Here is a 25,213-nt window from a genome sequence, read left to right as displayed (position 1 = left end):
CAAAGGGCCTCACCCTTGGGGCAGGGTGTGTGGTGGTGTGCTGGGCAGCAAGAAATACCAGGTACAGTATTTTAAGTACAGTGCTTCAGAAGACTTAGGGTTCGTTAACTTTCTGAAATTCCTGGTTTTAGGAAACTGTCCACAATATATATTTCCCTCCTGACCTGTTATAACGCTTTTGATCTAGACTACCATATAAATCTAAAACTTCTGTGCTGTTTCATTACATCATATTTTAGCACTCCCCTGATACATCAGGGTTGAGCTCATCTAAGCACATACAAAAGTCTTTTCTTCCAGAATGAACTGAATTATCCTTACTTTCATTAAGAATAAGACAAATGTGGTAATCCCATACCAAATGAGAAAATAAAGCTATCACACTGATGTGCTCATTCTGGAATGAATACAAAAAGTGAATCATTTCCCTTTTGATATAGTATGTACATTCTGATTAACCACCATATAAAATGCCATGAAATCTCAGAAATTTTAGAAGCTAGATTTAATCAACAGGTTTTTACTTTTTAATTGGAATGGCTGAGGTCCTAAATTATTTGGGGAATATGAGACACACATGTTCACATAAAACATTGAACAACAAACAGATCATTATCAGAATTCTCTCATGTCCCAAGTGTAATAACTTGCACTTTGCCTGAGGGACCTTCCTTCTTGAAGGTTGAGGGAAGGTTGAAGGAAGGTTGATACCTTCCTTCTTGAAGATATTTCAAAGGAAAGGATTTCCCCTGCTACTTAACTGGTAGTTACAGTCAGGTCTCTGAAAATGAATTTGTGTGTGTGTGTGTGTGTGTGTGTGTGTGTGTGTGTGTGTGTGCGCGTGTGTGTGTGTGTGTGTGCGTGTGTGTGTATTTTAAGCAAGAGAAAAAAGTGTGAATCCAGGGAACTTAAATGCTTCAATTAACTGTATGCATGTCATTATAGTTTACATTGGGGCCTGGCAATATCCCAAGATTCATGCTCCATGACAGGTACTGCTGCTTTTACCACTGTCCTCAGAGAGTAAAACACTTTCGCAATGAGAGAAGAACAGAGTTCAAGCCTGTTTTGTGTCTGATTTATCTACCAGCACCCAGAATCAGATCAGGAAGAAAGCATGCCAGTTAAAGATATGGAAAGGAAAGAAGAAACACTAAAGTCTTTACTCCGATAGCCCCAAATCACCACCCTTAGGCATAATCAAATGATAAACTTGGATGGACACTGAGAAACAAATTGCATTAGAAGAGTCTTTCATTATCTTCTGATTTAAAGAAAAATCTGTGTTTTGTATTTTCTGATTCACCATGATAAGGTACAAGTACACAAATTCATACTTAAAAGTAAAACGGCATTGGTGCTTAATTACAATGGTATAAACCATAGCCCAGTCATGGCTGAAATACAAAATTCGAGTTCTCTTTATGACTTAAAAGCCTTGTTTACTAGATCACAAGCAGAATTTTGTGGGGAAAGCATTTGTGGCTCTGAAAATGGGCTGCTCTTAACACTAAGCTCAGCTGTACACGGAGAGACTCGCCAACTCCAGCTTTGGTGCCACACACTGTCCAAAATGGGGCGAGGGGGGACAGACTCTCAAGAACACCAACACATTAATCAGCCCAGAGGAGGGTAGAATAATGATTAACCGGACCTCCTGCCCCTTTTCGAAAAGGGGCAGACGGTTGGCGCACACGGGGAAGGAAGAAAGAGACAAACAGCATAAAGAGAAACATCTCAGGTTAGAAAGAGGAGAAAAGCCAGGCCCAGTTAATTTGTTTCTGAGGACGCCCTGTGTCACCTGAAGTACTGCCAGCGGTGTTCATTCTGGTCCTCTTCGGAGGGCTCCTCGACGCCAACTCTGGGCAGCAGAAGAAGGGAACGTGAGTGTGACGGGGACAACAGGGGAACTAGGAGCTCTGGGCACATGACCTGGACCACGTCCATCAAAGAATAAAATCCGCACCCCCTCTTAAACTGTCCCCCTGTTCTCTAAAGCCCAGAGAGGCTGCTAAATTTACATCAAAAGCAACAATGTTAGCAGCCACGTCAAATGAGGATTGATTAGGAATGAAGACAAGCCTCTCAAAATATAACGTAATGAAATCAGAGTAATAAATGCAACTCATAGAAAATGACTTCATACAATTTTTCAGGAATTCATCTGTTTTATAAAGCAAGACACATCCATACAAAAACTAGAAAACAGAAAGTTGTTATTAAACGTATATTTGAAGTGTTTACATGCAGTTTTACACATATTTGACAGAAAGAACACTGTATCACTGAAAACAGCAAAAACAGAAGATAAAATGGCCTTTTTTTCTAGACAAGTAATCACACTGTCCATGGGTTGTACCCGAAGGTCAGGAACCCAACTTCTGCTATTCTCTTTACCTTATGGCTTCAAGAGTTGACACGGTCTATTTTCACCTCCCTTAATAACTGCTGGCTTATTCAGACTACAATTTGAATTACACCATCATACTAAGAGCAGGGTTTCACAACCTCAGCACTACTGACTGACATTTTGGGCCCTGGCCTCTACCTGCAATATACCACCAGTAGCACCCCGCTCCAGCTGGAGCAACCAAAAATGTCTCCTGACATTGCCAATGTCCCGAGAGGGCAAAACTGCCCATAGCTGAGAACCTCTACTCTTAAGTCCTGCATTCTCAGTGGGGGGTGAAAATTGGTTCTTATGGGACAAAAAATTGTTTTAGATATTACAGTGGTTTGTAGCCCTCTAAAGCACCACAGTACATAAACAGATACATAGATCTGTGGTATGAAAATTTCAGTGGAAGAGGTAGATAAAAAGAACATTTTTAAAGGCTCTTATTCAGAGGGGCAGTGATGGAAAAAAAAAGGTTGAGAAACACTGTGCTAGATAATGCCCAAATACTCATGCTACTAATATGCCCTGAAAAAAGCAAGTGAGAACATGATGCTTCTTAAGGTGGTACTTTTAATTAGGTATATGTTCAGAATGTGACTTAAACCAGACTACAGTATTGAAAAATTGTAACAAATTCCAGAAAAGCAAGCTGGATTCCATTAATGTAAGATTCACTAGTAATAATAATAGTAATAGCAGCAGTATTAAGGTTATGATTAGCAATGATAATGTCATAGCTAAAATACACTAAATGCTTTCCATGTGCCAGATGGTACATTTAATGGCAGAATTCTTTATCATGTTTATTTGGTATCACATTTTATCTTCACACTGTTGTCATCCCCATTTACCCAGACAGGAAACTGAGAGCAAGAGAGGTTAAATAAGTTGCCCAAGGTCACAAAGGTAGAAAATGATGGAACCAAGATTGCAACTGAAGCTGTTAGATCCCAGAGCCCTAGGTCTACCCCTTACAGGATATTGCCTTTGACTACAAGGTGGCGTCTTTAAATTCTTTTAAAATATCCAGTAACAAATGCTATTACATAAAGATCTCAGGGCTTCTCCCTGCCTTTATTCCTTAATTTATCTTTAAAGAGCTTTATCTTAAACTCTCAATGTGACAGGATTATACCTAGCAGAGTGACCTTACTTGTCCTTGAGTGACTGTATTGCTGCACTCTGGAGTATGAAGGTTATCCTGTTCATGTGGCTGCCTGGGTGTATGCCATTAACCCTCCACAATCACCACCACTTCATTGGTGTGTCACTTGAAGCTGGGCCTTCCAAGAGGACAGCCACCATGCCACCAAAATGTGCTCAGGACATAGATGAGGCTCATCTGCTGAATCTGCTCATCTGCTGAATCTGCGCATCTGATGGTTTTTTCAAGTTGCCAAAATTACAACCTTTGTGAATAACAACAACTTGCTCAAGAGACTAAGAAAAATAGTATGTAGTTTGTATATTACCAGAAGGCAATTTGAAGTTTGTATATTACCAGAAAGCAATTTGAGCATTTTGCCATTATGTTTTAAAATAGCAATCACATGCTCAACATCACTAATTATTAGAGAAATGCAAATCAAAACTACAATGAGGTATTACCTCATGCCAGTCAGAATGGCCATCATTAAAAAGTCTACAAATAATAAATGCTGGAGAGGGTGTGGAGAAAAGGGAACCCTCCTCCACTGTTGGTGGGAATGTAAATTGGTGCAGCCACTATGGAGAACAGTATGGAAGTTCCTTAAAAACTAAAAGTAGAATTACCGTATGATCTAGCAATCCCACTCCTGGGCATATATCAGGAGAAAACTATAATTTGAAAAGATATATGCGGGAGTTCCCTGGTGGCCCCCGTGGTTAGGATTCCGGGCTTTCACTGCTGTGACCCCAGTTCAATCCCTGGTTGGGAAACTGAGATTCCACAAGCCGTGTGGTGTGGCCAAAAAACAAAACAAACAAAAAAAATACACATGCACCCCAATGTTCATTGCAGCACTATTTACAATAGCCAAGACATGGAAGCAACCTAAATGTCCATCAACAGAGGAATGGATAAAGAAGATGTGATATACGAACACACCACACACACACACACATATACACACACACACACACACACACACATGAGATGCAATATTACTCAGCCATGAAAAAGAATGAAATAATATTTGCAGCAACATGGATGGTGAATCACTTTGCTGTACTCCTGAAACTAACACAACATTGTAATAAATTAACTATACTTCAGTTTTTTTAATGGTTAAAGAAATAATAAAAAAACAAAATAGCAATCACAAAATTTCAATTTAAAAAGATAAGTTGGATTTCTGGAAAGCAGTGACCTGGCTTTGGATTTGTGGTTATATTCATTTTATATTATACACAGACTAGAAATTAGCCATGGTTAAAAGTCATAGCTGGGCTTCCCTGGTGGCACAGTGGTTGGGAGTCCGTCTGCCGATGCAGGGGACACGGGTTCGTGCCCCGGTCCGGGAAGATCCCACATGCCGCTGAGCGGCTGGGCCCGTGAGCCATGGCCACTGAGCCCGCGCGTCCGGAGCCTGTGCTCCGCGACGGGAGAGGCCACAACAGTGAGAGGCCTGCGTACCGCAAAAAAGAAAAAAAAAAAAGTCATAGCTAACTCCTAATTATTTATGGAGGAACTCCAAGTCCTACCCTGGGCTTCTGACTTCTGGGCAGCCACTTAGCAGCTGATCAGGACCTCTGTCAGCAGCCTGGAGAAGTAAGAAACAACTAGGTACTGATCTTACTGAGGTCACAGATGTCAAAACACCACACTGAACTTCAGGGGGTTTCCGAATCATTTTAGAATAAGAACCTGGTCCACATAAATGATCCGTGGCCATTAAGTAACACCATAAGCCCAAGCCACAAAAACCAATCAGTCTCATTACCTTATTTCTGAGGGAATTTCTTTTAATGTAATCTCCGTAAATGTCAGTTTCTACCTCTAACATATCACTATTTATACACATCTGAAAAAAACGCAATGAACTGACACCATATGTATTTTTCACCAATGGCACACTTTGCTTCATTACACTATCTGGGTAGAGTTGGACAGAAAGAAGGAACTAATATAGAAGCAGATTGAAATTGAAAACAGAGAAACAATACAGAAAATCAATGAAATAAAAAGCTAGTTCTTTGAAAAGATCATTAAAATTGACAAACCTCTAGTAAGAGTGAAAGAAAAAAAAAGAGAGAAGATGCAAATTACCAATACTGTGTCATGAATGAAACATGGGATATCACTACAGATCTCACAGACATAAAAACAATAATAAGGTTATGCTATGAACAACATAAACATGACACTTAGATGAAAATGACCAATTTCACAAACTGCCACAACTCACCAATATGAGATATAGCTGTTAAAGAAACTGGCTTCATAATTTATACAATAAAACTCCTGGAAAAGAAGACTCCAGGACCAGTCGGTTTCACTGGAGGATTCCATAAAACCTTCAGGAAGAATTAACACCAATTCTAAACAACCTCTTCCAGAAAACAGAAGAGTAGGAAACATGTCCCAACTCATTTTGAGAGGCCAGATTACCCTGATACCAAATCAAAGGCAGTATGAAAAAAGAACACTACAGACCGGTATCCCAAATCCTTAACAACATATTAGTTAATAGAATTCAGCAGTATGTAAAACATTTATTTATACACCACAACCAAGTGGGGTTTAACAAGCAAGGGTGGTTCCGTATTTGAAAATTACTCAATGTAACCTATCATATCAACAGGCTAAACAAGAAAAATCATATGATCATATCAATTGATACAGAAAAGCATTTGATAAAATTCAACATCTGTTCATGATAAAACTCTCAGAAAACTAGCAATAGATGGGAACTTCCTCAACTTGATGATGAACATCTACAAAAACCCTACAGCTAACATCACACTTACTGGCGAAAGACTGAATGCTTTCCCCTTTAAGATCGGGAACAAAGCAAGGATGTCTGCTCACATCACTCTTATTTAACATAGTACTGATGGTCCTAGCCAGAGCAATAAGTTAAGAGAAGGAAATAGCACACTGGTTGGAAAGGAAAAAATGAAACTGTCTCTATTTGCAAATGATCTGATGGTCTACACAGAAAGTCCCAAAGAATTTATAAAAACAAAAACAAACTCTCCTAGAACTAATAAGTGAAATTGGCAAGGTGTCAGGATACAAGGTCAACCTACAAAAACCAGCAGTATTTCTATATCCTGGCAATGAACACACAGAAAGTGAAACTGAAGACAGAATAACATTTAAGATAGCTCAAAACCAAGAAGAAATACTCAAGACGTAACTCTAACACACACAGGCATTCTATACTGAAAACTATAAAATACTGCTAAAAGAAATCAAAGAAGACATAAATAAGTAGAGAAACGTGCCATTTTCATGGATTGGAAGACTGAATGAGGTAAAGATGTCAATTCTCCCCAAATTGATATACAGGTTTAACACAATTCCTATGAAAATCCCAGCACAAGTTTTTTTTTAAGATGTAGTCAAGCTTATTTTAAAATGTATATAGAAAGGCATTAGAAGAGCTATGACAATTTTGAAAAAGAATAAAGTGGGAGGACCCACTCTGCCTGATGCTCAAGCTTATTATATAACCATAGTTATCAAAAGTGTGGTACTGGTGGAGGTACAGACACATAAATCAACAGAACAGAAGAGAAACAGACCCGAATGCATACAGCGAACCGATTTCTGGCAAAGGAGAAAAAGTAATTCAAAGGACAGTCTCTCTTACAAATTGTGCTGGAACAACTGGATAGCCATAGTCAAAAAAAATAAAATAAAACCTCAACCTAAACCTCATGTCTAATATAAAAATTAACTTAAGATGGATCACAGATTTAAATGTAAAGCATAAAACTAAAAAACTTTCAGAAGATAACACAGAAGAAAATCTTTGGGACCTAGGGCTTGATGAAGAGTCCTTAGACATAACACCAAAACCATGATGTTAAAAATAAATAAGTTGCATTTCATTAAAATTAAAAGTTCTGCTCTACGACAGACTGTTAAAAGGGTTAAAAGACAAGCTACAGACTAGGAGAAAATATTTGCAAACCACATATCTGATAACAGACTAGTATCTAGAACAAATAAAGAATTGACAAAACTCAATTAAAAAAACAAATAATCCAATTAGAAAATGGACAAAAACCTTGAACAGATATTTCACCATTGCTTATTTGAATGGCAAATAAGCACATGAAGAGATATTCAACATCATCAGCCATGAGAAATGCAAATTAAGACCACAATGAGGTAGCCCCACATACCTATTAGAACTAAAATAAAAAAGTGTCAACACCAAATGCTGACAAGGATATGGGAGAAACTGGATCCCTCATGCGCAGTCATTTCCTGACCTCTCACCATGTGCTAGCTGTTATGTTCTAAGTGCTATATATATCCCATTAATATTTTCACAATCCAATTATTATATGTGTACATATACAGCTTGCACACATCAGGGAAAGTAGCCCCCACTCCCGGCTCTGGGTAGGACTACTTCAATGGCCCATTTTTTGAAAAGGGTTATGAGAAGTGCAAAATGTCACAAGTCAACTGTCTACTCTCAGTGGAAAGTTATTTGGTCCTGTATGTGTTGTGGGGCGGGGGGGCGGTCAGAAAAGAACTTATGAAATAGCCTGAAAAACAAACACGATTTAACCAGGCTCTAAGCATCCAGGGCACCTACTGGGTAACCAGAAAAATAGGAGCAGGAAGTAATTCAGAGAGGTCACCAAATGCAAAGGTTCTCAACTCTGTGCAGGGTAAACCTCCTTTCTTGCTCTTATTCTGCTACACAGAACAAAGATGATACCATCTTATGTCTCAAGTTTAAAGCCAAAAATCTGTACATTTTCCAGATTTCTACTTCCACAGATGAATTATCTTCCTTAATATGACTCGAGATTCACGCCAGGAAACTGAAATTTTAATCATCCTGAATTTTACAACATGAAAACGGTCCCTAACACAGCAAGCCTTTCGGGCAGTATAGCACAGTAGCTAAGAGTGTGCCTGGGTTCAAATCCCAGCTTGCCCACTTAAAGCTTTGTGACCTTGGGCAAGTTATTGCTCTGTGCCTCAGTTTCCTCAGCTCTAAAATGAAAATAATAGTAGTAGCTCCCTTATAGGAATGCTATGAGGATTATCTTAATGTACGTGTTGGCATCTCAACCAACAACTGTGCACAAACATTAGCTACTGTAAGACTCTTACTGATAAGCTCACCCAGGTTCTGCAGACCCACTCAGATCTGAGGCTGAGACCCACTAACCCAGAAATGGTGCAGCCGGCAGTGGCCACGCTCAGGAATCCCTGCCTCCCATCAATATAAAAGTTCCAGAAGAGGGAGACTATTCTCTCAAATCCCAGTTTTCTCCCTGACCCCAAGGATGACTGCAAGATCCTTGTCGGTTTCTCCCTCCTTCAAGCTAGGTGTACTCCGCAGTTGTCAGCCCTGAGCAAACTAACAGCCAGCAGAGAAAGAACAAAAAACATTGCCATCTTGTGGCTTTTCAGAGAATTCTTCACACCTATGCGCCACCCAAGTCTTCTCATTCCCAGCATGTTCACCCTTTGCAGATCTGAAACTGAGGCAAGTGGCAAGAGCACTTTCGATGACGCAGAGGACACACTTAGAGCTGCAGGGACCTGGAGAAAAGGTGACAGCACGCTTTTATTTAACGTGAAGGAATACAGAGGCTGAAAAGACATGAGGAGCTTGTCTTAAACCAGGGTCAGAGTTAGGCTGTGGGTCTCCTGACCCCTGTTCCAATGTCCTCTTTACTGTAAGGTGCTGGAGCTCACAAGCACAGTTTGCAATTCAAATGCTCTTAAAAAAAATCAAACTTGGGTCAATGACCTTCCATGCTGACACAGCTACAAAACCACAGGCCGGGGATGTCCATGAGGCTGCAAGAAGCGAGGGTTATGCAGGAAATGTCACCTCTTCTGTGCACTAAAGCAAGAAGAGACGGCGGCATACAGTTTCCTCCTAAAACAAAACTCTAATGGCCTCCCTTTATTTCCAGCTGATGAGCTTATTTTTCAAGGCCTTAGGTTTGATTTCAAAGGAATGTGAAATGCCAGACATTGCCAGCAGCTATGTCTATTCTCTCTCCTGCAGCTTTAAGACTTTTTGAATTCTTGCCCTAATGTCGTGGCACTAGCAAGGTCCAGGTGTTTCTAATTCCTTGTGTTTTTGTACCCACAAACAGTTTAATGATTTTTTTTTCTCGTGGAAAATTCAATACTCTGAATTTTTATTTATTGTTTTTAAATTTTTAATCTTTCCCCAAACAAAACAAGAAACTATAAAAGCCTTCCATGCACTAAGCTATATGTAGCACCCCCTGCACGGGAATAGTGACATAGTTAGACACAAAACTGGCCTTGGTTTCAAACCAACCTTATATTAAGCCATGACAACATGGGCGTCGTGCCTCCACCAATGATCCAGACGGTGAAGAAGACAATGAGGAGGGTGGTTGTGAACATCATCTGGCGTGCGTAAGATGCCGTGTCTCGAATAGCCAGTGCAAATGCCATCGCTCCCCTGAGGCCTGCAGGGACCAAAGAGGAAGCTGTCCTGTCATAAGGATAAATAACAATGTGTCCTCAAATCCACTGCTGCCACCTGGGGCTAATAAATTGTATCTGCTTATGCTTCAGAAGTCGAGTTGTTTTATACAGAAAATAACTTTAAAGGAATAGGATTTCCTCCTATTTGAAGTTTTCTTTTGCAAAATGCCCAAATGCAATGAGAAAAACACTGCACCGCTTTGTATAGCACATTTTAGAATAATACTCTTTTATTACTGAAATAATTCTCCTGCTAATAACATGAACCAAAAAGAAATATAAATAAGAAATAATCATATAAGCTCTCTAAGTCTGTGATCCAAGTACTACCCCAGCACTATACAGTCATTATAAACTTAAGAAGCAGGCTAGGTATGAGTATGTGAAATGCACAAAACAGCTCAGCATTTCCTGAGCAAAGCCAAGCAGAGAAGTAACAATATAACCTGATCTATATCAGGAGTTGGTGAGTTTTCTGTAAAGTGTCAGATAATATTTTAGGCTTTGTGGGCCAAGAGGAAAAACCAAGGATGTTATGTAGGTACTTACATAAAAGAGAGAAAACAAATTTCCACAAAATTTTATTGACAAAAACCAAGAGCATAATAAGTACTATAAGTATAATATATAAGTGCCATGTTATAAAACTATAATAAGTAATTATAATAAGTAATAATAATTATTATAATAATGAGTTCAATTTATTGTAATCCAGGTCTACTAGTGAAAAGAATGGAATTCTTCTGGGGGTGGGAGATTTCAGTTAATTGGGTTTCAAAGTTAGTGTCCCCTATCATCAAATAGGTTGCAAATATTCATCTGTAAAAGCCATTCTTAGCCCGTGGGGTAGATGAAAACAGGCAGCAACCAAATTTGCTGACCCCTGGTCTACAGCCACATTTTTATGTTCTAGAGCTTCTCTCTCTAAGCTCTTTTGTTCCTTCCCCATACCATGCTCCTAATTTGTTCTATAGTAAAGACTTAATCCATGGTCTTTAATAGCTATCTAGTATAAATTCCTATTCACCATGCGTAAGACTGTGTGTATATTATGAGAATGAAAAATTAACACTCATTATATTTCTTCACATATTTTCCCACCTTTTCCAATAATTTCACAATTTCATTAACCTGAGAACTTCACAACAATTCACTAAAGAAGAGTGATTCAGCAAAATATACATTAAAAAATAGAGCAAAGTTGATGTTCTCTATTAATCTGTCCTAGTCAAATATTGACACACATCTAGACCATCCTACAGCCAGCTATGACACCACTTAATATTTAAACCTTTAAATGGACGTTGTCTCAAAGAAGAAAACTTGAGGGCCAGAGAGAGACAACGCATGCTCCATTTTTCTTTATTAGGTAAACACTGTAAGCAATACGAAGGTGAAACCTCAGGTATTTCTTTCATAGCCTTGAAGAATGAGTTCCTTTTGAAAGCCAGATTTCTCCCAGCAGAAAATAATTTTGATAGGAGATATCTTTAACAGCACTGTGTACTTCTCAGTCTTTCAGCACAGAAGATAATGAACACACTTAAAAGTTTGTCTAGGTGACTGAGCTATCTCCAATTAATCTTTCTCTTTCCACTGGCATTTTTCTAATACGTATGGACGATCTGGTCTGTCATTGCCCTCCTCAGAAACCTCTAACGTTTCCCAGCTGCTCTTGGATAAAAGGCCAACTCTTTGGCATAGCACTGGAGCTTCTCCGTGATCTAGACTCCAGCAATGATTCTTGAAGTGTGGTCCTCAAACCAGCTGCAGCAGCAGCAGCAGCCGAGAAGATGTTAGAGATGCAAATTCTCGGGGCTCACCCCGTACCCTCAGAATCACACTCTGGTGGTGGGGCCCAGCAATCTGCTATTAACCGGCCCAACAGGTGATTCAGATGCAACCTGAAGGCTTGCACCAGTTTACATGCAATTTCCCTTTCCAACCTCACTCTCGTTCTGCATTATCCCATGTGTCTCACATTTAAACCAGACTGCTACCCTTCCCTGAAAAAGCCACACACAGCAATGCTTTCCTGCCCTTCCAACCTGCCACCTCCTGAAATGCCACTGCATCCAAGTCCAGTTCGAAGGCTACCCCTTGGCGAAGATGGCCCTGGGCCCTGCTTTTCTTTTGTGCAATTCACTAGCCTCTCTTGTGCAATTCACCAGCCTCTCTTGGGAGAAACTTAGCTCTTTGTACACCTGTCTCCCCACAGTGGACTGTGAGCTCCTGGAAGGAGGTGGGTTTCTGTATCCTCCACAACCTTGAAGTGTGACTTATATAACAAGGATGCTCAACAAATGTGTGTCAGAGTGAAAGGAAATCATTAAGGCGGGCTGTGTACTTAAGTGCAGATGCAAGCAAGGACTAGACAAAGCAACTGCTTTGCTGAGCAGTGCCTGCTGGTGTGATTTCAGTATGACTCTCTGAGGCCTCCAAGAACTACTGTGTGGCAGTAAAGGGCTGCTACTCACGTTGCCTCTTGTACAGCCTCTCCCCCTTCCCGGACAGAGGCACCTTTAAGGGTCACGGTGGCCTTTTGCCTATCTCCTCCCTCTGCCCTATAGAGGTGCTCTTACTTGGGTCTCGTCTATAAAGTCGGATGCTTTCCACTCTCACTGCACCATCTACCTCATGCCAATTGCTCTCTCCTTTCTTTATCTCTACATATTTCTTTATTGTCCTTTGTCCCCTCAGTGGCTTCTCCACTCTTCTCAGCTTTGTAGTGAAGAGGAAGCATTTGGGAGACAGTGTAAGTCAAGCAGAACTATCACAGCTGTTATCTTCCAGTTTGGGGCTCATCTTGCTAATGTGAGTATATTTTATTTCTTTTACTCCATAGAAAGTTAATAAAACTCATTTTATTTACATTTTTTTTACCTGAAAACATCATCATGTGTTGAAAATTCCAGCCAATCTTGTGCCTTCTGCCCAAGTTGAGGAAGAAGGAGAGCGGGTAGATGTGTGCAGCTCTTCCCAGGAAGATGGCAACCTGGCCGCCAGGTGGAGGTTAAGGGCCCAACAGGTTTCCAGGATAGCACTTTCACACAACCTGTGACTGAGCAGAGAGTTTTAGGAATGCCATGACACCTTGCTGTGATCAGGAGAGTTGCACAGAGAAGGCAGGCTGTCTCATTTCCCACCAAACAAGTCTCAGCAGCAAGTGGGATTCCACTGGCCAATTTTCCCAACCTCCTGGCTCACAGAGACAATTTTTGGCCTGTTAAACACACTGTTGTAACTTCTTGATTTGATTAAACTGATATGGACCAAGTCTCCGACCTACCTAAAAATGAGTCCAGAAATAAGCTAAGGTGCCGTGGCTGGGGTGGGGAGTTAAGAGAAGCAAACAGCGTGCTGGACTCTATTGGAAGAAAAAAAATCACAAGAAGAAAAAATTACTAACCCCTGAGTCAAACTATAAAGAGAAAGCTTGGTGGGTGAGCTTGTAAGCTTTGGTTGGAAGTAAACATCAGGGGTTTGTATGACCAGGAAGATACTACAAATAAGAGGTGGGGAAACTTACAGTATTCCTACCATGAAGACATATTCATATTCCTCACAAGGATCACCCTGGGGAGATTTATCTGCCTAAGTGGCTAACATATCTTTGGGGAGGTAAGAGATGGAAACGGAGGAGTGTGGAAGAGGAACTCTTACTGTGCAAACCAAAGAATTCAGGGAAACCGGTCATTCGTCACTTGCTGAGTTTAGAACAGAGCCCAGCAGAGAGATGCACACTGCCCTGGTCATAGGAGGAAACCACTGTGGGAGCCAGAGGAACAGGGAGCTTCCGTTTCGACCAGCCGGAGCTGCAGCTGTTTCAGACAGAAGCGAGGGCGGGACTGTCTTCTGCCTTCTCTAGCATAAAATACTAACTACTTTTCTTCTTTTCTCGCTCTCTTTTTTCCCCCTTTCTGCTATTGTTTTGTTTTCTTTTTCACAGAAGGAAAGAGGTCGTGCTTATAACATTCTATCCCAGGAGCCACGCATAAGTCCGCAAGTGGAAGCGGCCTTCAGGATTCACAGAGGCCCCGGCTCCCCCTTGAACAAGGCCCCCTCGCTGTAAACAAGGCAGCACTCTCACTATCTCTCACAGGATGCCGCGCTAAGAATGCAAATCAAAATGACATGCCAGGTCTTTCTTAAGAATAAAAACACTGATCCGCTGGATCTTTAGCTCGTGGTCTGTTGAGTGTGTAAATCTAAGAAATGAGCCCCAGTTGAAGCAGATAACACTCTAACTGGCAGGACTCTGGCATGGCATTAGGCCACTGTCACTCTCTAGCTGCTTGGTGAGTATCATTTATACCTGCACAATAAATGAGAAGCCCAGAAGAGAAAAATACTCCTTTTTGGGGGGGCCAGCATCCCAAGATCTAAGGATACCCATGAGACCTCAGAAAAGGCAATAGTGGACTCCTGCTATAGTTCCAAGGCCCAGAAGAGTTCACTTTAACGAAAACAATAAGGATCTGAGGCCAACTGAGCAAAGCCCTCAGCTGTCCACGTACTGCTGGGCATTTGTATCTCTCCTCACTTGAGAGGAGCCAACCCCCAAAACTGTGTCTCTCTTCCAAAAACTGCTCTCACGATGGGACTAAATCAAAGAACCCAGTATTTCTCCATTTAATCTGCCCTTCCTCTCCATTTCTTTTTTTTTTTTTTTGCGTTAAAGAAAAGGGTCACCATACGGAAGCTTGGGTGAAAGCGTGCACACTGCCTGTGGGCTGCCCTGGGCGGTGAGAGGAAGGGCTGCTTGCAACCACGTGCAGCTGAGAGCAAGAGACACAGAACCTTCAGGTCTTCCAAACGGGGAAGCTCCTGGATTGGAATTCACGTGGCAATGAGAAAAAAACAATTTGGGGGACTGATACCGGTTGCTGATTTTTAGCTCTTCTAGGAAGGGTGCTTTAAAAAACAAACTACCACCTGCCAATCACCAGTGTAACAGAAAGGCCACCTTACACAGAAAACGCAGAAAGGGCAACCCTAGAATCAACACCGGTCCTTGAAATCAAATACACTTAGCTTTATATTTACCACTTAAGCCTTCTTTTTCTCATCATAAAAATACCATGAACCAGTGCTGGCTCAGTCACCTCCCCGCCAAACTAGAAATTATTGTTGTTACAGCTTCCGCAGCAGTGGTTGTCTTTCCGTGTAGAAAATGGGGGAACCAAAAAAAGGATACAAAAGCTCCAATGATGAAAACGGGGCTGAAAACGTGCTTCTGGAAGGTAAACAGCGCCAGGCCCATGTAGGAGAAGATGAAGTTCTCTGCCAGGAAGTGTAACACCTCAAAGAGCTGCACAAAAAGGGAAAAGGAAGCCGTAAACCCTGTGGGTCCCCTCCCTTGTATTCGCAGGTCACTTGTGGGGACACAGGCCTCTCCCTCACCTGCTTCGTTCGACTTCTTGATTCCACCGACAGATTGTTGTAGGTGTAATGAGCTTGTGTGATTCCACAGAAAAGGACAGCTACAACGCCTGGCAAGAGAGTTTAAAAAAAAAAAATCAATGGAGGGAAAAAAAGAAGCAGAAAAAAATCCTACCTGAAACAAAAAGTTAAGGTAGTCAAGCCCAGCATACCCAACTTCCTGAAAGTTTTTGAAAATTTCCTATTACTGAAAGCTCCCTCTGCCCACACTTCTCATATCAACCTTTGCTTCTCCCAACCCTGCCCTCCTTCAAAGACAAGGCCACTGATTTACCTCTTGTTCCAGATTTAAGAGCATTCTCTCCCCTCTTCTAAACTCCTACTGAATTGGCCATCTCTATATGGCATGGCATTTAGCATTCATTCCCTCAAAGAGACTGTGAAGTGTGCGCCCATCACACGCTTTTGTCATATTCCTCTCTGTTCACTGAATGAATGCATTTAATTTCAAACCAATGCTTTATATTTTTGCATGGTCTAGGGCTTCAGACAAAATGGATCCAGAGTACTAGCCCAATTATCCTGGCCCTGATAATCTAGATTTCTGGTTAACGGTGACTATTTTGTTGTGTAAGACAATTAACACACCTGGGACTTTGCCTATATATTTACAGATGATTGTCAAGTTTTAAAGGAAGTGGGGCATATAAAGATATGCTGCAATATTTTGAAAAGACGATAAAAAGGACTTCTGAATTACCTGGATTATGTATATATAGTAACTGTACTTGAGTTTTCTAATAGAAAAATCCAATGATTTATTTTTTTTAATGAGGGCATGTGAGGAACTAAAACCACATGATCACTCCCACTAATAATCTATGAAACGGGCACCATAAAAACACAGTATTGAAAAGCAATGATTAAACAGACCAAAAACAAAACAAGGAAAAATTGTGCTCACACTCATCTGAGTAAAAGCAAAATTACCTTTAAAAGGATATATATTTTGCTTGTTATTGCTACTGTTTGTAAAATAACGAAGCAATCCAGGGGAGGATACAAATAAGGTGTTAATATATTCAGTAACTTTTGCAGCTAAGTATCTACTTATAGTTAGAACGAGTACTCAAAGATGTAACTGAGTTTGAAACAATAAAGCTTATCCTTTAAAAAATATGTAGCTCTGGGAAACTAAATTATTCATAAGGCGGAACACCAGCCTTGCTCAGCAGTCCTCCATATGGACACTCCGTGAGTGGTTTATCAACTCCGGGCAGCAGCTATTTAAGAATTCTTCGCTCCCCTCAAGCTCCCACAGCCTCCGCCACAGTGAGGGGAAGGGTGGCCAAGGGCAGAGGAAACCCACCGGTAAACCCACAGGCTTCTGCCAAGAGGAAGGTGCTCCACGACATCAGGAAGAAGAGCGCCGTCTCCAGCAGGGGGAAGCAGTGCAGCTTGGTAAACTTGGTCACGTCAGCTCCAGTCAAGGAACTGTCTCCAGCAACAAGCATCAGGGTCACCGAGAACCACACTCTCTTAGCCCAGGACCCCTCCCTAAGGGCTACCCTTTCCCTTCGGCTCTTCCTTTGGGGCCCCAGAGCTGCTGCTTGGTTTTGAAAGTAAAGAAAATGAAGCTTCCCAGTAGAATAGAGGTTTCCAAGGGCTGGGAGAGGGGAGGATATAGGGATCATATTGTTTAATGGGCACACACTTTCTGTTGGGGATGACGAAGAAGGTTCGGGAAACAGTGGGGATGGTTACACAACATTGTGGATGTACCTAAGGCCACTGAATTGTACACTTAAAATGATTAAATCTTAACCTGTGGAAGGCTTGCCTGCTCATTCTGCACTTTGCTTTTATGTTGGTTGGTTTGTTGGTTGGTTGGTTTTTAAGGCAATATTGTGCAGTCCTCGGCTTAAGGAAGGCCACCTTGCTGTAATTCCCCCAGATAGTCCCTGGCTACTTACGGCCACGTTAGTCCCATATGGCCTGGAACAGTTGACAACAGCAGTCAGGCTGCGGCTGAAGTACTTCACAGCCTGCTTCCTCCCAGCCTCCTGAGAGGTGGTCCCTGATTCCCAGCCTCCTCCTGGCTCTTCCACTCTTTCAGCCCCCCCCCCCAAAAAAACTGACACTTCCCCCAAGCTCCTATCTCCGACAGGTTTATAGGGAGGACAGAAAACACAAAGGTGAGGACAGAGCTAAGCCAAGAGCTACACTCTCAAACATTTTCTCAAACTCTTAGCTAGGCCATCGACTGTCATGTTTCACCAAAGGGTGACATTTCAGGAGCCCCCAGCCCCCAGTGGAACAATTAATTTAAGATTCATTTCTGAAAGGAAGAACTGAGAACTTTCTTTTCCCAAGTGCAATGCCACATAGTCATACTTAGGCAGGGGCAGAAACTACAAAAAGGATATTAGAGCAGTCACAACACCAGTCACAGCTCCCATGGTAAAAGAGCCACTAAATATACCTAGAAAAATGCCAACTGACTTAAAAAAGGCAGCAGCATCAAAGGCGTGAGTGTTCAGCCCCGCTGGCTGGTAGGCAACAATAGACCTGGAGTTTAAAGAGAGAGTTAAAAAACACTAAGCTGGTTTTACACCATGGTACTTAACAAATATCGACAAACATAGGCATCTACACTCTGCAGAGCACTCCCCATGGTGTATTCATTTAATTTAATCTGCAGTCACCATGTTATGATGGTATCGGCATTCCAACCGCTGCCAACTGGACAAAGCAACGTAACTTTATCAACTAAGTCGATAAACCTCATTTAGAAGAGCACCCAATTCAAAATTTAACACTTTTAAGATGGGCCTCTGATTTTAGCCCAGAGCATTCAGGAAGCCAGAGTCTCTCTTCCCAGGCAGAAATATTGTTACTTACGAGGACAGTACAATGGCAACAGCATCATTTAGGACACTTTCTCCAAACAGAAGTGCGTAAAGGTCCACATCTGCATGCAATTCATTAAATATCGCCAGGACAGTCACTAAAACATGGGACAAAAGCATACAAGTTAGTTTCGGTTTCTGACTTTAAGCCACTGATAACAAATTCATAGAAGCAATTCTTATCTTTGGTGGGACAGGGTGGTTTGGGAGACAGGAAGGGAGTCAAAGATGGGTCGTCTGTCTATGGCAGAAATGAAAATGGCAACCTTCCTAATCTTAATGAGGAGTGATATGATGCTTGATTCTAATAACACTGTGCTCTCAACTGTAATCTCATCACACTTTGAAAACACTTCTATTACAGAACGTAAAAAATAATCACAATTAATGTGACTTGGCTCTACTGGTGGGGTGAAATCTCTTTGAAGGCAGAAACCCTATTTTATTTTTTATTTTATTGAAGTATAGTTGATTTACAAAGTTGTGTTAGTTTCAGGTTACAGCAAAGTGATATCTGAATACACACACACACACATACACACTCTTTTTCGTATTCTTTTCTATTACGGTTTATCACAGATACTGAATATAGTTCCCTGTGCTAGTTTATCCATTCTATTGATATATATAACAGTTTGCATCTGCTAATCCAAATCTCCCATTCCATCCCTCCCCCACCCTCCTCTCCTTTGGCAACCACAAGTCTGTTCTCTATGTCTGTGAGTCTCTTTCTGTTTCATAGATAGGTTCGTTCACGTCATATTTTAGATTCCAAATTAAGTGATATCATATGGTATTTGTCTTTCTCTTTCTGACTTACTTCACTTAGTATGATAGTCTCTAGGTCCATCCATGTTGCTGCAAAGAAACCCTATTTTATTTTATTTTTCATTTTAGTTTTTAAATTAATTAACTAATTTATTTTTGGCTGTGTTGGGTCTTTGCTGCTGCGTGTGGGTTTTCTCTAGTTGTGGGGAGCTGGGACTACTCTTTGTTGCGGTGTGCAGGCTTCTCATTGTGGTGGCTTCTCTTGTTGTGGAGCACAGGCTCTCGGCGCGCGGGCTCAGTAGTTGTGGCGCACAGGCTTAGTTGCTCCACGGCATGGGGGATCCTCCCAGACCAGGGATCGAACCCATGTCCCCTGCATTGGCAGGTGGATGCTTAACCACTGCACCATCAGGGAAGTCCATAAGCACCATTTTAATCTCAAAATCTTAGTGGTAAAGCATTGGAAAAAGGACTCCGCACATGGAAAGATCATAAACCTGGGCTCGCTGGGGATCTGAACAGCATGTAAACTTGGTGCTAGCTGGCTCTGCCATGCTCCCAAACTAGAAGATAAAAGTGCAGGTTCAATTTCCTGGTAATTTGTCATCGGCCCAGACTTACATCTTTTAAGATCCAAAAGATACAACAAAAAGTTTATTCAAAAATTTGTAATATAAGAGAATGGACTTGAGGATATGGGGAGGGGGAAGGGTAAGCTGTGACAAAGCGAGAGAGTGGCATGGACATATATACACTACCAAACGTAAAATAGATAGCTAGTGGGAAGCAGCCGCATAGCACAGGGAGATCAGCTCGGTGCTTTGTGACCACCTAGAGGGGTGGGATAGGGAGAGTGGGAGGGACGGAGACGCAAGAGGGAAGAGATATGGGAACATATGTATATGTATAACTGATACACTTTGTTATAAAGCAGAAACTAACACACCACTGTAAAGCAATTATATTCCAGTAAAGATGTTAAAAAAAAAGAATATAATCTGGAAAAAAATAACGTAATACTTTGCTGTACACGTAAAACTAATGTAACATTACATATTAACTACAATAATTAAAAATTTTTAAATTAAAAATAAAAAAAACATAATGGGGGCAAAATGCCTATTTCTGGTCATTCAAGTTTGAGTTTAGAGCTAACAAAATCAATTTCTCTTTAAATGTCTGTTAATGACCACTAGGAATAAAAAGAAAGAACATGGAAATAGAAACCCTATTTTATTGATCACTGTGCTCCAGCATAGGGTCGGGGTACAGTGAAGGTTTAATAAAGGATTACAAAATAATGAAGTCTTCATTTATAACAGAGTATACATAATTACACTTCTCACAGTTTTCACATTTCATAGACATTTAAAAATCAGCTATTTTCCATTATGAACCAAGATGGCGGAGTAGAAGGACGTGCTCTCACTCCCTCTTGCGAAAACACCAGAATCACAACTAGCTGCTGGACAATCATCCACAGGAAGACACTGGAGCTCACCAAAAAAGATACCCCATATCCAAAGACAAAGGAGAAGCCACAGTGAGAAGGTAGGAGGGGTGCAATCACAGTAAAATCAAATCCCATAACGGGTGGGTGGGTGACTCACAGACTGGGGAACACTTATACCACAGAAGTCCACCCACTGGAGTGAAGGTTCTCAGCCCCATGTCAGGCTTCCCATCCTGGGGGTCCAGCAATGGGAGGAGGAATTCCTAGAGAATAAGACTTTGAAGCCTAGCGGGATTTGATTGCAGGACTTTGACAGGACTGGGGGAGACAGAGACTCCACTCTTGGAGGGTGCACACAAAGTAGTGTGCACATCAGAAACCGGGGGAAGGAGCAGTGACCCTGGGGACGACTGAACCAGACCTACCTCCTAGTGTTGGAGGGTCTCCTGCAGAGGCGGGGGGTGGCTGTGGCTCACCATGAGGACAAGGACACTGGCAGCAGAAGTTCTGGGAAGTACTCCTTGGCGTGAACCCTCCCAGAGTCTGCCATTAGCCCCACCAAAGAGCCCAGGTAGGCTCCAGTGTTGGGTTGCCTCAGGACAAACAATCAACAGGGAGGGAACCCAGCCCCACCCATCAGCAGACAAGCAGATTAAAGATCTACTGAGCTCTGCCCACCAGAGCAACACCCAGCTCTACCCACCACCAGTCCCTCCCATCAGGAAACTTGCACAAGCAACTTAGATAGCCTCATCCACCAGAGGGCAGACAGCAGAAGCAAAAACTACAATCCTGCAGCCTGTGGAACAAAAACCACATTCACAGAAAGAGAGACAAGATGAAAAGGCAGAGGGCTATGTACCAGATGAAGGAAGAAGATAAAACCCCAGAAAAACAACTAAATGAAGTGGAGATAGGCAACCTTCCAGAAAAAGAATTCAGAGTAATGATAGTGAAGATGATCCAGGACATCGGAAAAAGAATGGAGGCAAAGATCAAGAAGATGCAAGAAATGTTTAACAAAGACCTAGAAGAATGAAATAACAAACAAACAGAGATGAACAACACAATAACTGAAATGAAAACTACACTACAAGGAATCAATAGCGGAATAACTGAGGCAGAAGAACGCATAAGTGACCGGAAGACAGAATGGTGGAATTCACTGCTGCAGAACAGAATAAAGAAAAAAGAATGAAAAGAAATGAAGACAACCTAAGAGACCTCTGGGACAACATTAAACGCAACAACATTCGCATTATAGGGGTCCCAGAAGTAGAAGAGAAAGAGAAAGGACCCAAGAAAATATTAGAAGAGATTATAGTCGAAATCTTCCCTAACATGGGAAAGGAAATAGCCACCCAAGTCCAGGAAGCACAGAGAGTCCCACACAGGATAAACCCAAGGAGAAACACACGGAGACACATAGTAATCAAATTGGCAAAAATTAAAGACAAAGAAAAATTATTGAAAGCAGCAAAGGAAAAACGACAAATAACATACAAGGGAACTCCCATAAGGTTAACAGCTGATTTCTCAGCAGAAACTCTACAAGCCAGAAGGGAGTAGCATGATATACTTAAAGTGATGAGAGGGAAGAACCTACAACCAAGATTACTCTACCCAGCAAGGATCTCATTCAGCTTCCATGGAGAAATCAAAAGCTTTACAGACAAGCAAAAGCTAAGAGAATTCAGCATCACCAAACCAGCTCTACAGCAAATGCTAAAGGAACTTCTCTAAGTGGGAAACACAAGAGAAGAAAAGGACCTACAAAAACAAACCCCAAACAATTAAGAAAATGGTCATAGGAACATACATATCGATAATTACCTTAAACGTGAATGGATTAAATGCTCCAAGCAAAAGACACAGCCTTGCTGGATGGATACAAAAACAAGACCCCTATATATGCTGTCTACAAGGGACCCACTTCAGACCTAGGGACACATACAGACTGAAAGTGAGGGGATGGAAAAAGATATTCCATGCAAATGGAAATCAAAAGAAAGCTGGAGTAGCAATATTCATATAAGATAAAATAGATTTTAAAATAAAGAATGTTACAAGAGACAAGGAAGGACACCACATAATCATCAAGGGATCAATCCAAGAAGAAGATATACAATTATAAATATATATGCACGCAACATAGGAACACCTCAATACATAAGGTAACTGCTAACAGCTATAAAAGAGGAAATCGACAGTAACACAATAATAGTGGGTGACTTTAACACCTCACTTATACCTATGGACAGATCATCCAAAAAGAAAACAAATAAGGAAACAGAAGCTTTAAATGACACAATAGACTAGATATATTTAATTGATATTTATATGACATTCCATCCAAAAACAGCAGATTACACTTTCTTCTCAAGTGCGCACGGAACATTCTCCAGGATAAATCATATCTTGGGTCACAAATAAAGCCACAGTAAATTTAAGAAAATTGAAATCATATCAAGCATCTTTTCTGACCACAACGCTATGAGATTAGAAATGAATTACAGGGGAAAAAACGTAAAAAACACAAACACATGGAGGCTAAACAATACGTTACTAAATAACCAAGAGACCACTGAAGAAATCAAAGAGGAAATCAAAAAATACCTGGAGACAAATGACAATGAAAACACGACAATCCAAAACCTATGGGATGCAGCAAAAGCAGTTCTAAGAGGGAGGTTTATAGCTATAAAAGCCTACCTAAAGAAACAAGAAAAATCTCAAATAAACAATCTAATCTTACACCTAAAGGAACTAGAGAAAGAAGGAAAAACAAAACCCAAAGTTAGCAGAAGGAAAGAAATCATAAAGATCAGAGCAGAAATAAATGAAATAGAAACAAAGAAAACAATAGCAAAGATCAATAAAACTAAAAGCTGGTTCTTTGAGAAGATAAACAAAATTGATAAACCATTAGCCAGACTCATCAAGAAAAAGAGGGAGAGGACTCAAATCAATAAAATTAGACATGAAAAAGGAGAAGTTACAAGAGACACCACAGAAATACATAGCATCCTAAGAGACTACTACAAGCAACTCTATGCCAATAAAATGGACAACCTGGAAGAAATAGACAAATTCTTAGAAAGGTATAAGCTTCCAAGACTGAACCAGGAAGAAATAGAAAATATGAACAGACCAATCACAAGTAATGAACATGAAACTGTGATTAAAAATCTTCCAACAAACAAAAGTCCAGGACCGGATGGCTTCACAGGTGAATTCTATCAAACATTTAGAGAAGAACTAACACCCATTCTTCTCAAACTCTTCCAAAAAATTGAGGAGGAAGGAACACTCGCAAACTCATTCTATGAGGCCACCATCACCCTGATACCAAAACCAGACAAAGATACTACAAAAAAAGAAAATTACAGACCAATATCACTGACGAATACAGATGCAAAAAGCCTCAGCAAAATACTAGCAAACAGAATCCAACAACACATTGAAAGGATCATACATCATGATCAAGTGGGATTTATCCCAGGGATGCAAGGTTTCTTCAATATATGCAAATCAATCAATGTGATACACCATATTAACAAACTGAAGAATAAAAACCATATGATCATCTCAATAGATTCAGAAAAAGCTTTTGACAAAATTCAACACTCATTTATGATAAAAACTCTCTAGAAAGTGGGCACAGAGGGAAACTACCTCAACATAATAAAGGCCATATACGACAAACCCACAGCAAACATCATTCTCAATAGTGAAAAACTGAAAGCATTTCCTCTACGATCAGGAGCAAGACAAGGATGTCCACTCTCGCCACTATTATTCAACATAGTTTTGGAAGTCCTAGCCACGGCAATCAGAGAAGAAAAAGAAATAAAAGGAATACAAATTGGAAAAGAAGAACTAAAACTGTCACTGTTTGCGGATGACATGATACTGTACATAGGGAATCCTAAAGATGCCACCAGAAAACTACTAGAGCTAATCAGTGAATTTGGTAAAGTTGCAGGATACAAAATTAATGCACAGAAATCTCTTGCATTCCTATACACTAATGATGAAAAATCTGAAAGAGAAATTAAGGAAACACTCCCCTTTACCACTGCAACAATAAGAATAAAATACCTAGGAATAAACCTACCTAGGGAGACAAAAGACCTGTATGCAGAAAACTATAAGAAACTGATGAAAGAAATTAAAGATGATACCAACAGATGGAGAGGTATATCATGTTCTTGGATTGGAAGAATCAATATTGTTAAAATGACTATACTACCCAAAGCAATCTACAGATTCAATGCAATCCCTATCAAATTACCAATGGCACTTTTTACGGAACTAGAACAAAAAATCTTAAAATTTGTATGGAGATACAAAAGACGCCGAATAGCCAAAGCAGTCTTAAGGGAAAAAAACGGAGCTGGAGGAATCAGACTCCCTGACTTCAGACTATACTACAAAGCTACAGTAATCAAGACAACATGGTACTGGCACAAAAACAGAAACATAGATCAATGGAACAAGATAGAAGGCCCAGAGATAAACCCACGCACCTATGGTCAACTAATTTATGACAAAGGAGGCAAGGATACACAATGGAGAAAAGACAGTCTCTTCAATAAGTGGTGCTGGGAAAACTGGACAGGTACATGTAAAAGAATGAAATCAGAACATTC

At 40.8% G+C, this 25,213-nt stretch overlaps 1 protein-coding gene across 3 annotated transcripts in view; it reads right to left on the bottom strand.

Moving 5' to 3' along the window:
• SLC9A7 (solute carrier family 9 member A7) overlaps positions 1 to 25,213 on the bottom strand; it is a 147,725-nt gene that overhangs the window by 33,471 nt on the left and 89,041 nt on the right. For 2 of the 3 annotated variants that reach the window (XM_060137519.1, XM_060137518.1), the window contains exons 6-13: positions 18,333 to 18,438; positions 17,853 to 17,999; positions 16,801 to 16,901; positions 15,453 to 15,541; positions 15,247 to 15,360; positions 12,933 to 13,044; positions 9,877 to 10,030; positions 1,802 to 1,861 (exon numbers count right to left, since the gene is read on the bottom strand). In XM_060137519.1, the coding sequence (XP_059993502.1) occupies positions 1,802 to 1,861; positions 9,877 to 10,030; positions 12,933 to 13,044; positions 15,247 to 15,360; positions 15,453 to 15,541; positions 16,801 to 16,901; positions 17,853 to 17,999; positions 18,333 to 18,438 (883 nt within the window). The remainder of the gene's footprint in view (positions 1 to 1,801; positions 1,862 to 9,876; positions 10,031 to 12,932; positions 13,045 to 15,246; positions 15,361 to 15,452; positions 15,542 to 16,800; positions 16,902 to 17,852; positions 18,000 to 18,332; positions 18,439 to 25,213) is intronic. The other variant, XM_060137520.1, reaches the window with a different exon arrangement.

Source organism: Lagenorhynchus albirostris, chromosome X, assembly GCF_949774975.1.
Source record: "Lagenorhynchus albirostris chromosome X, mLagAlb1.1, whole genome shotgun sequence".
Lineage (NCBI taxonomy): Eukaryota > Metazoa > Chordata > Mammalia > Artiodactyla > Delphinidae > Lagenorhynchus > Lagenorhynchus albirostris.
The sequence above is the reverse complement of the archived record's forward strand: the minus strand, read 5'-3'. Positions and strand labels throughout refer to the sequence as shown.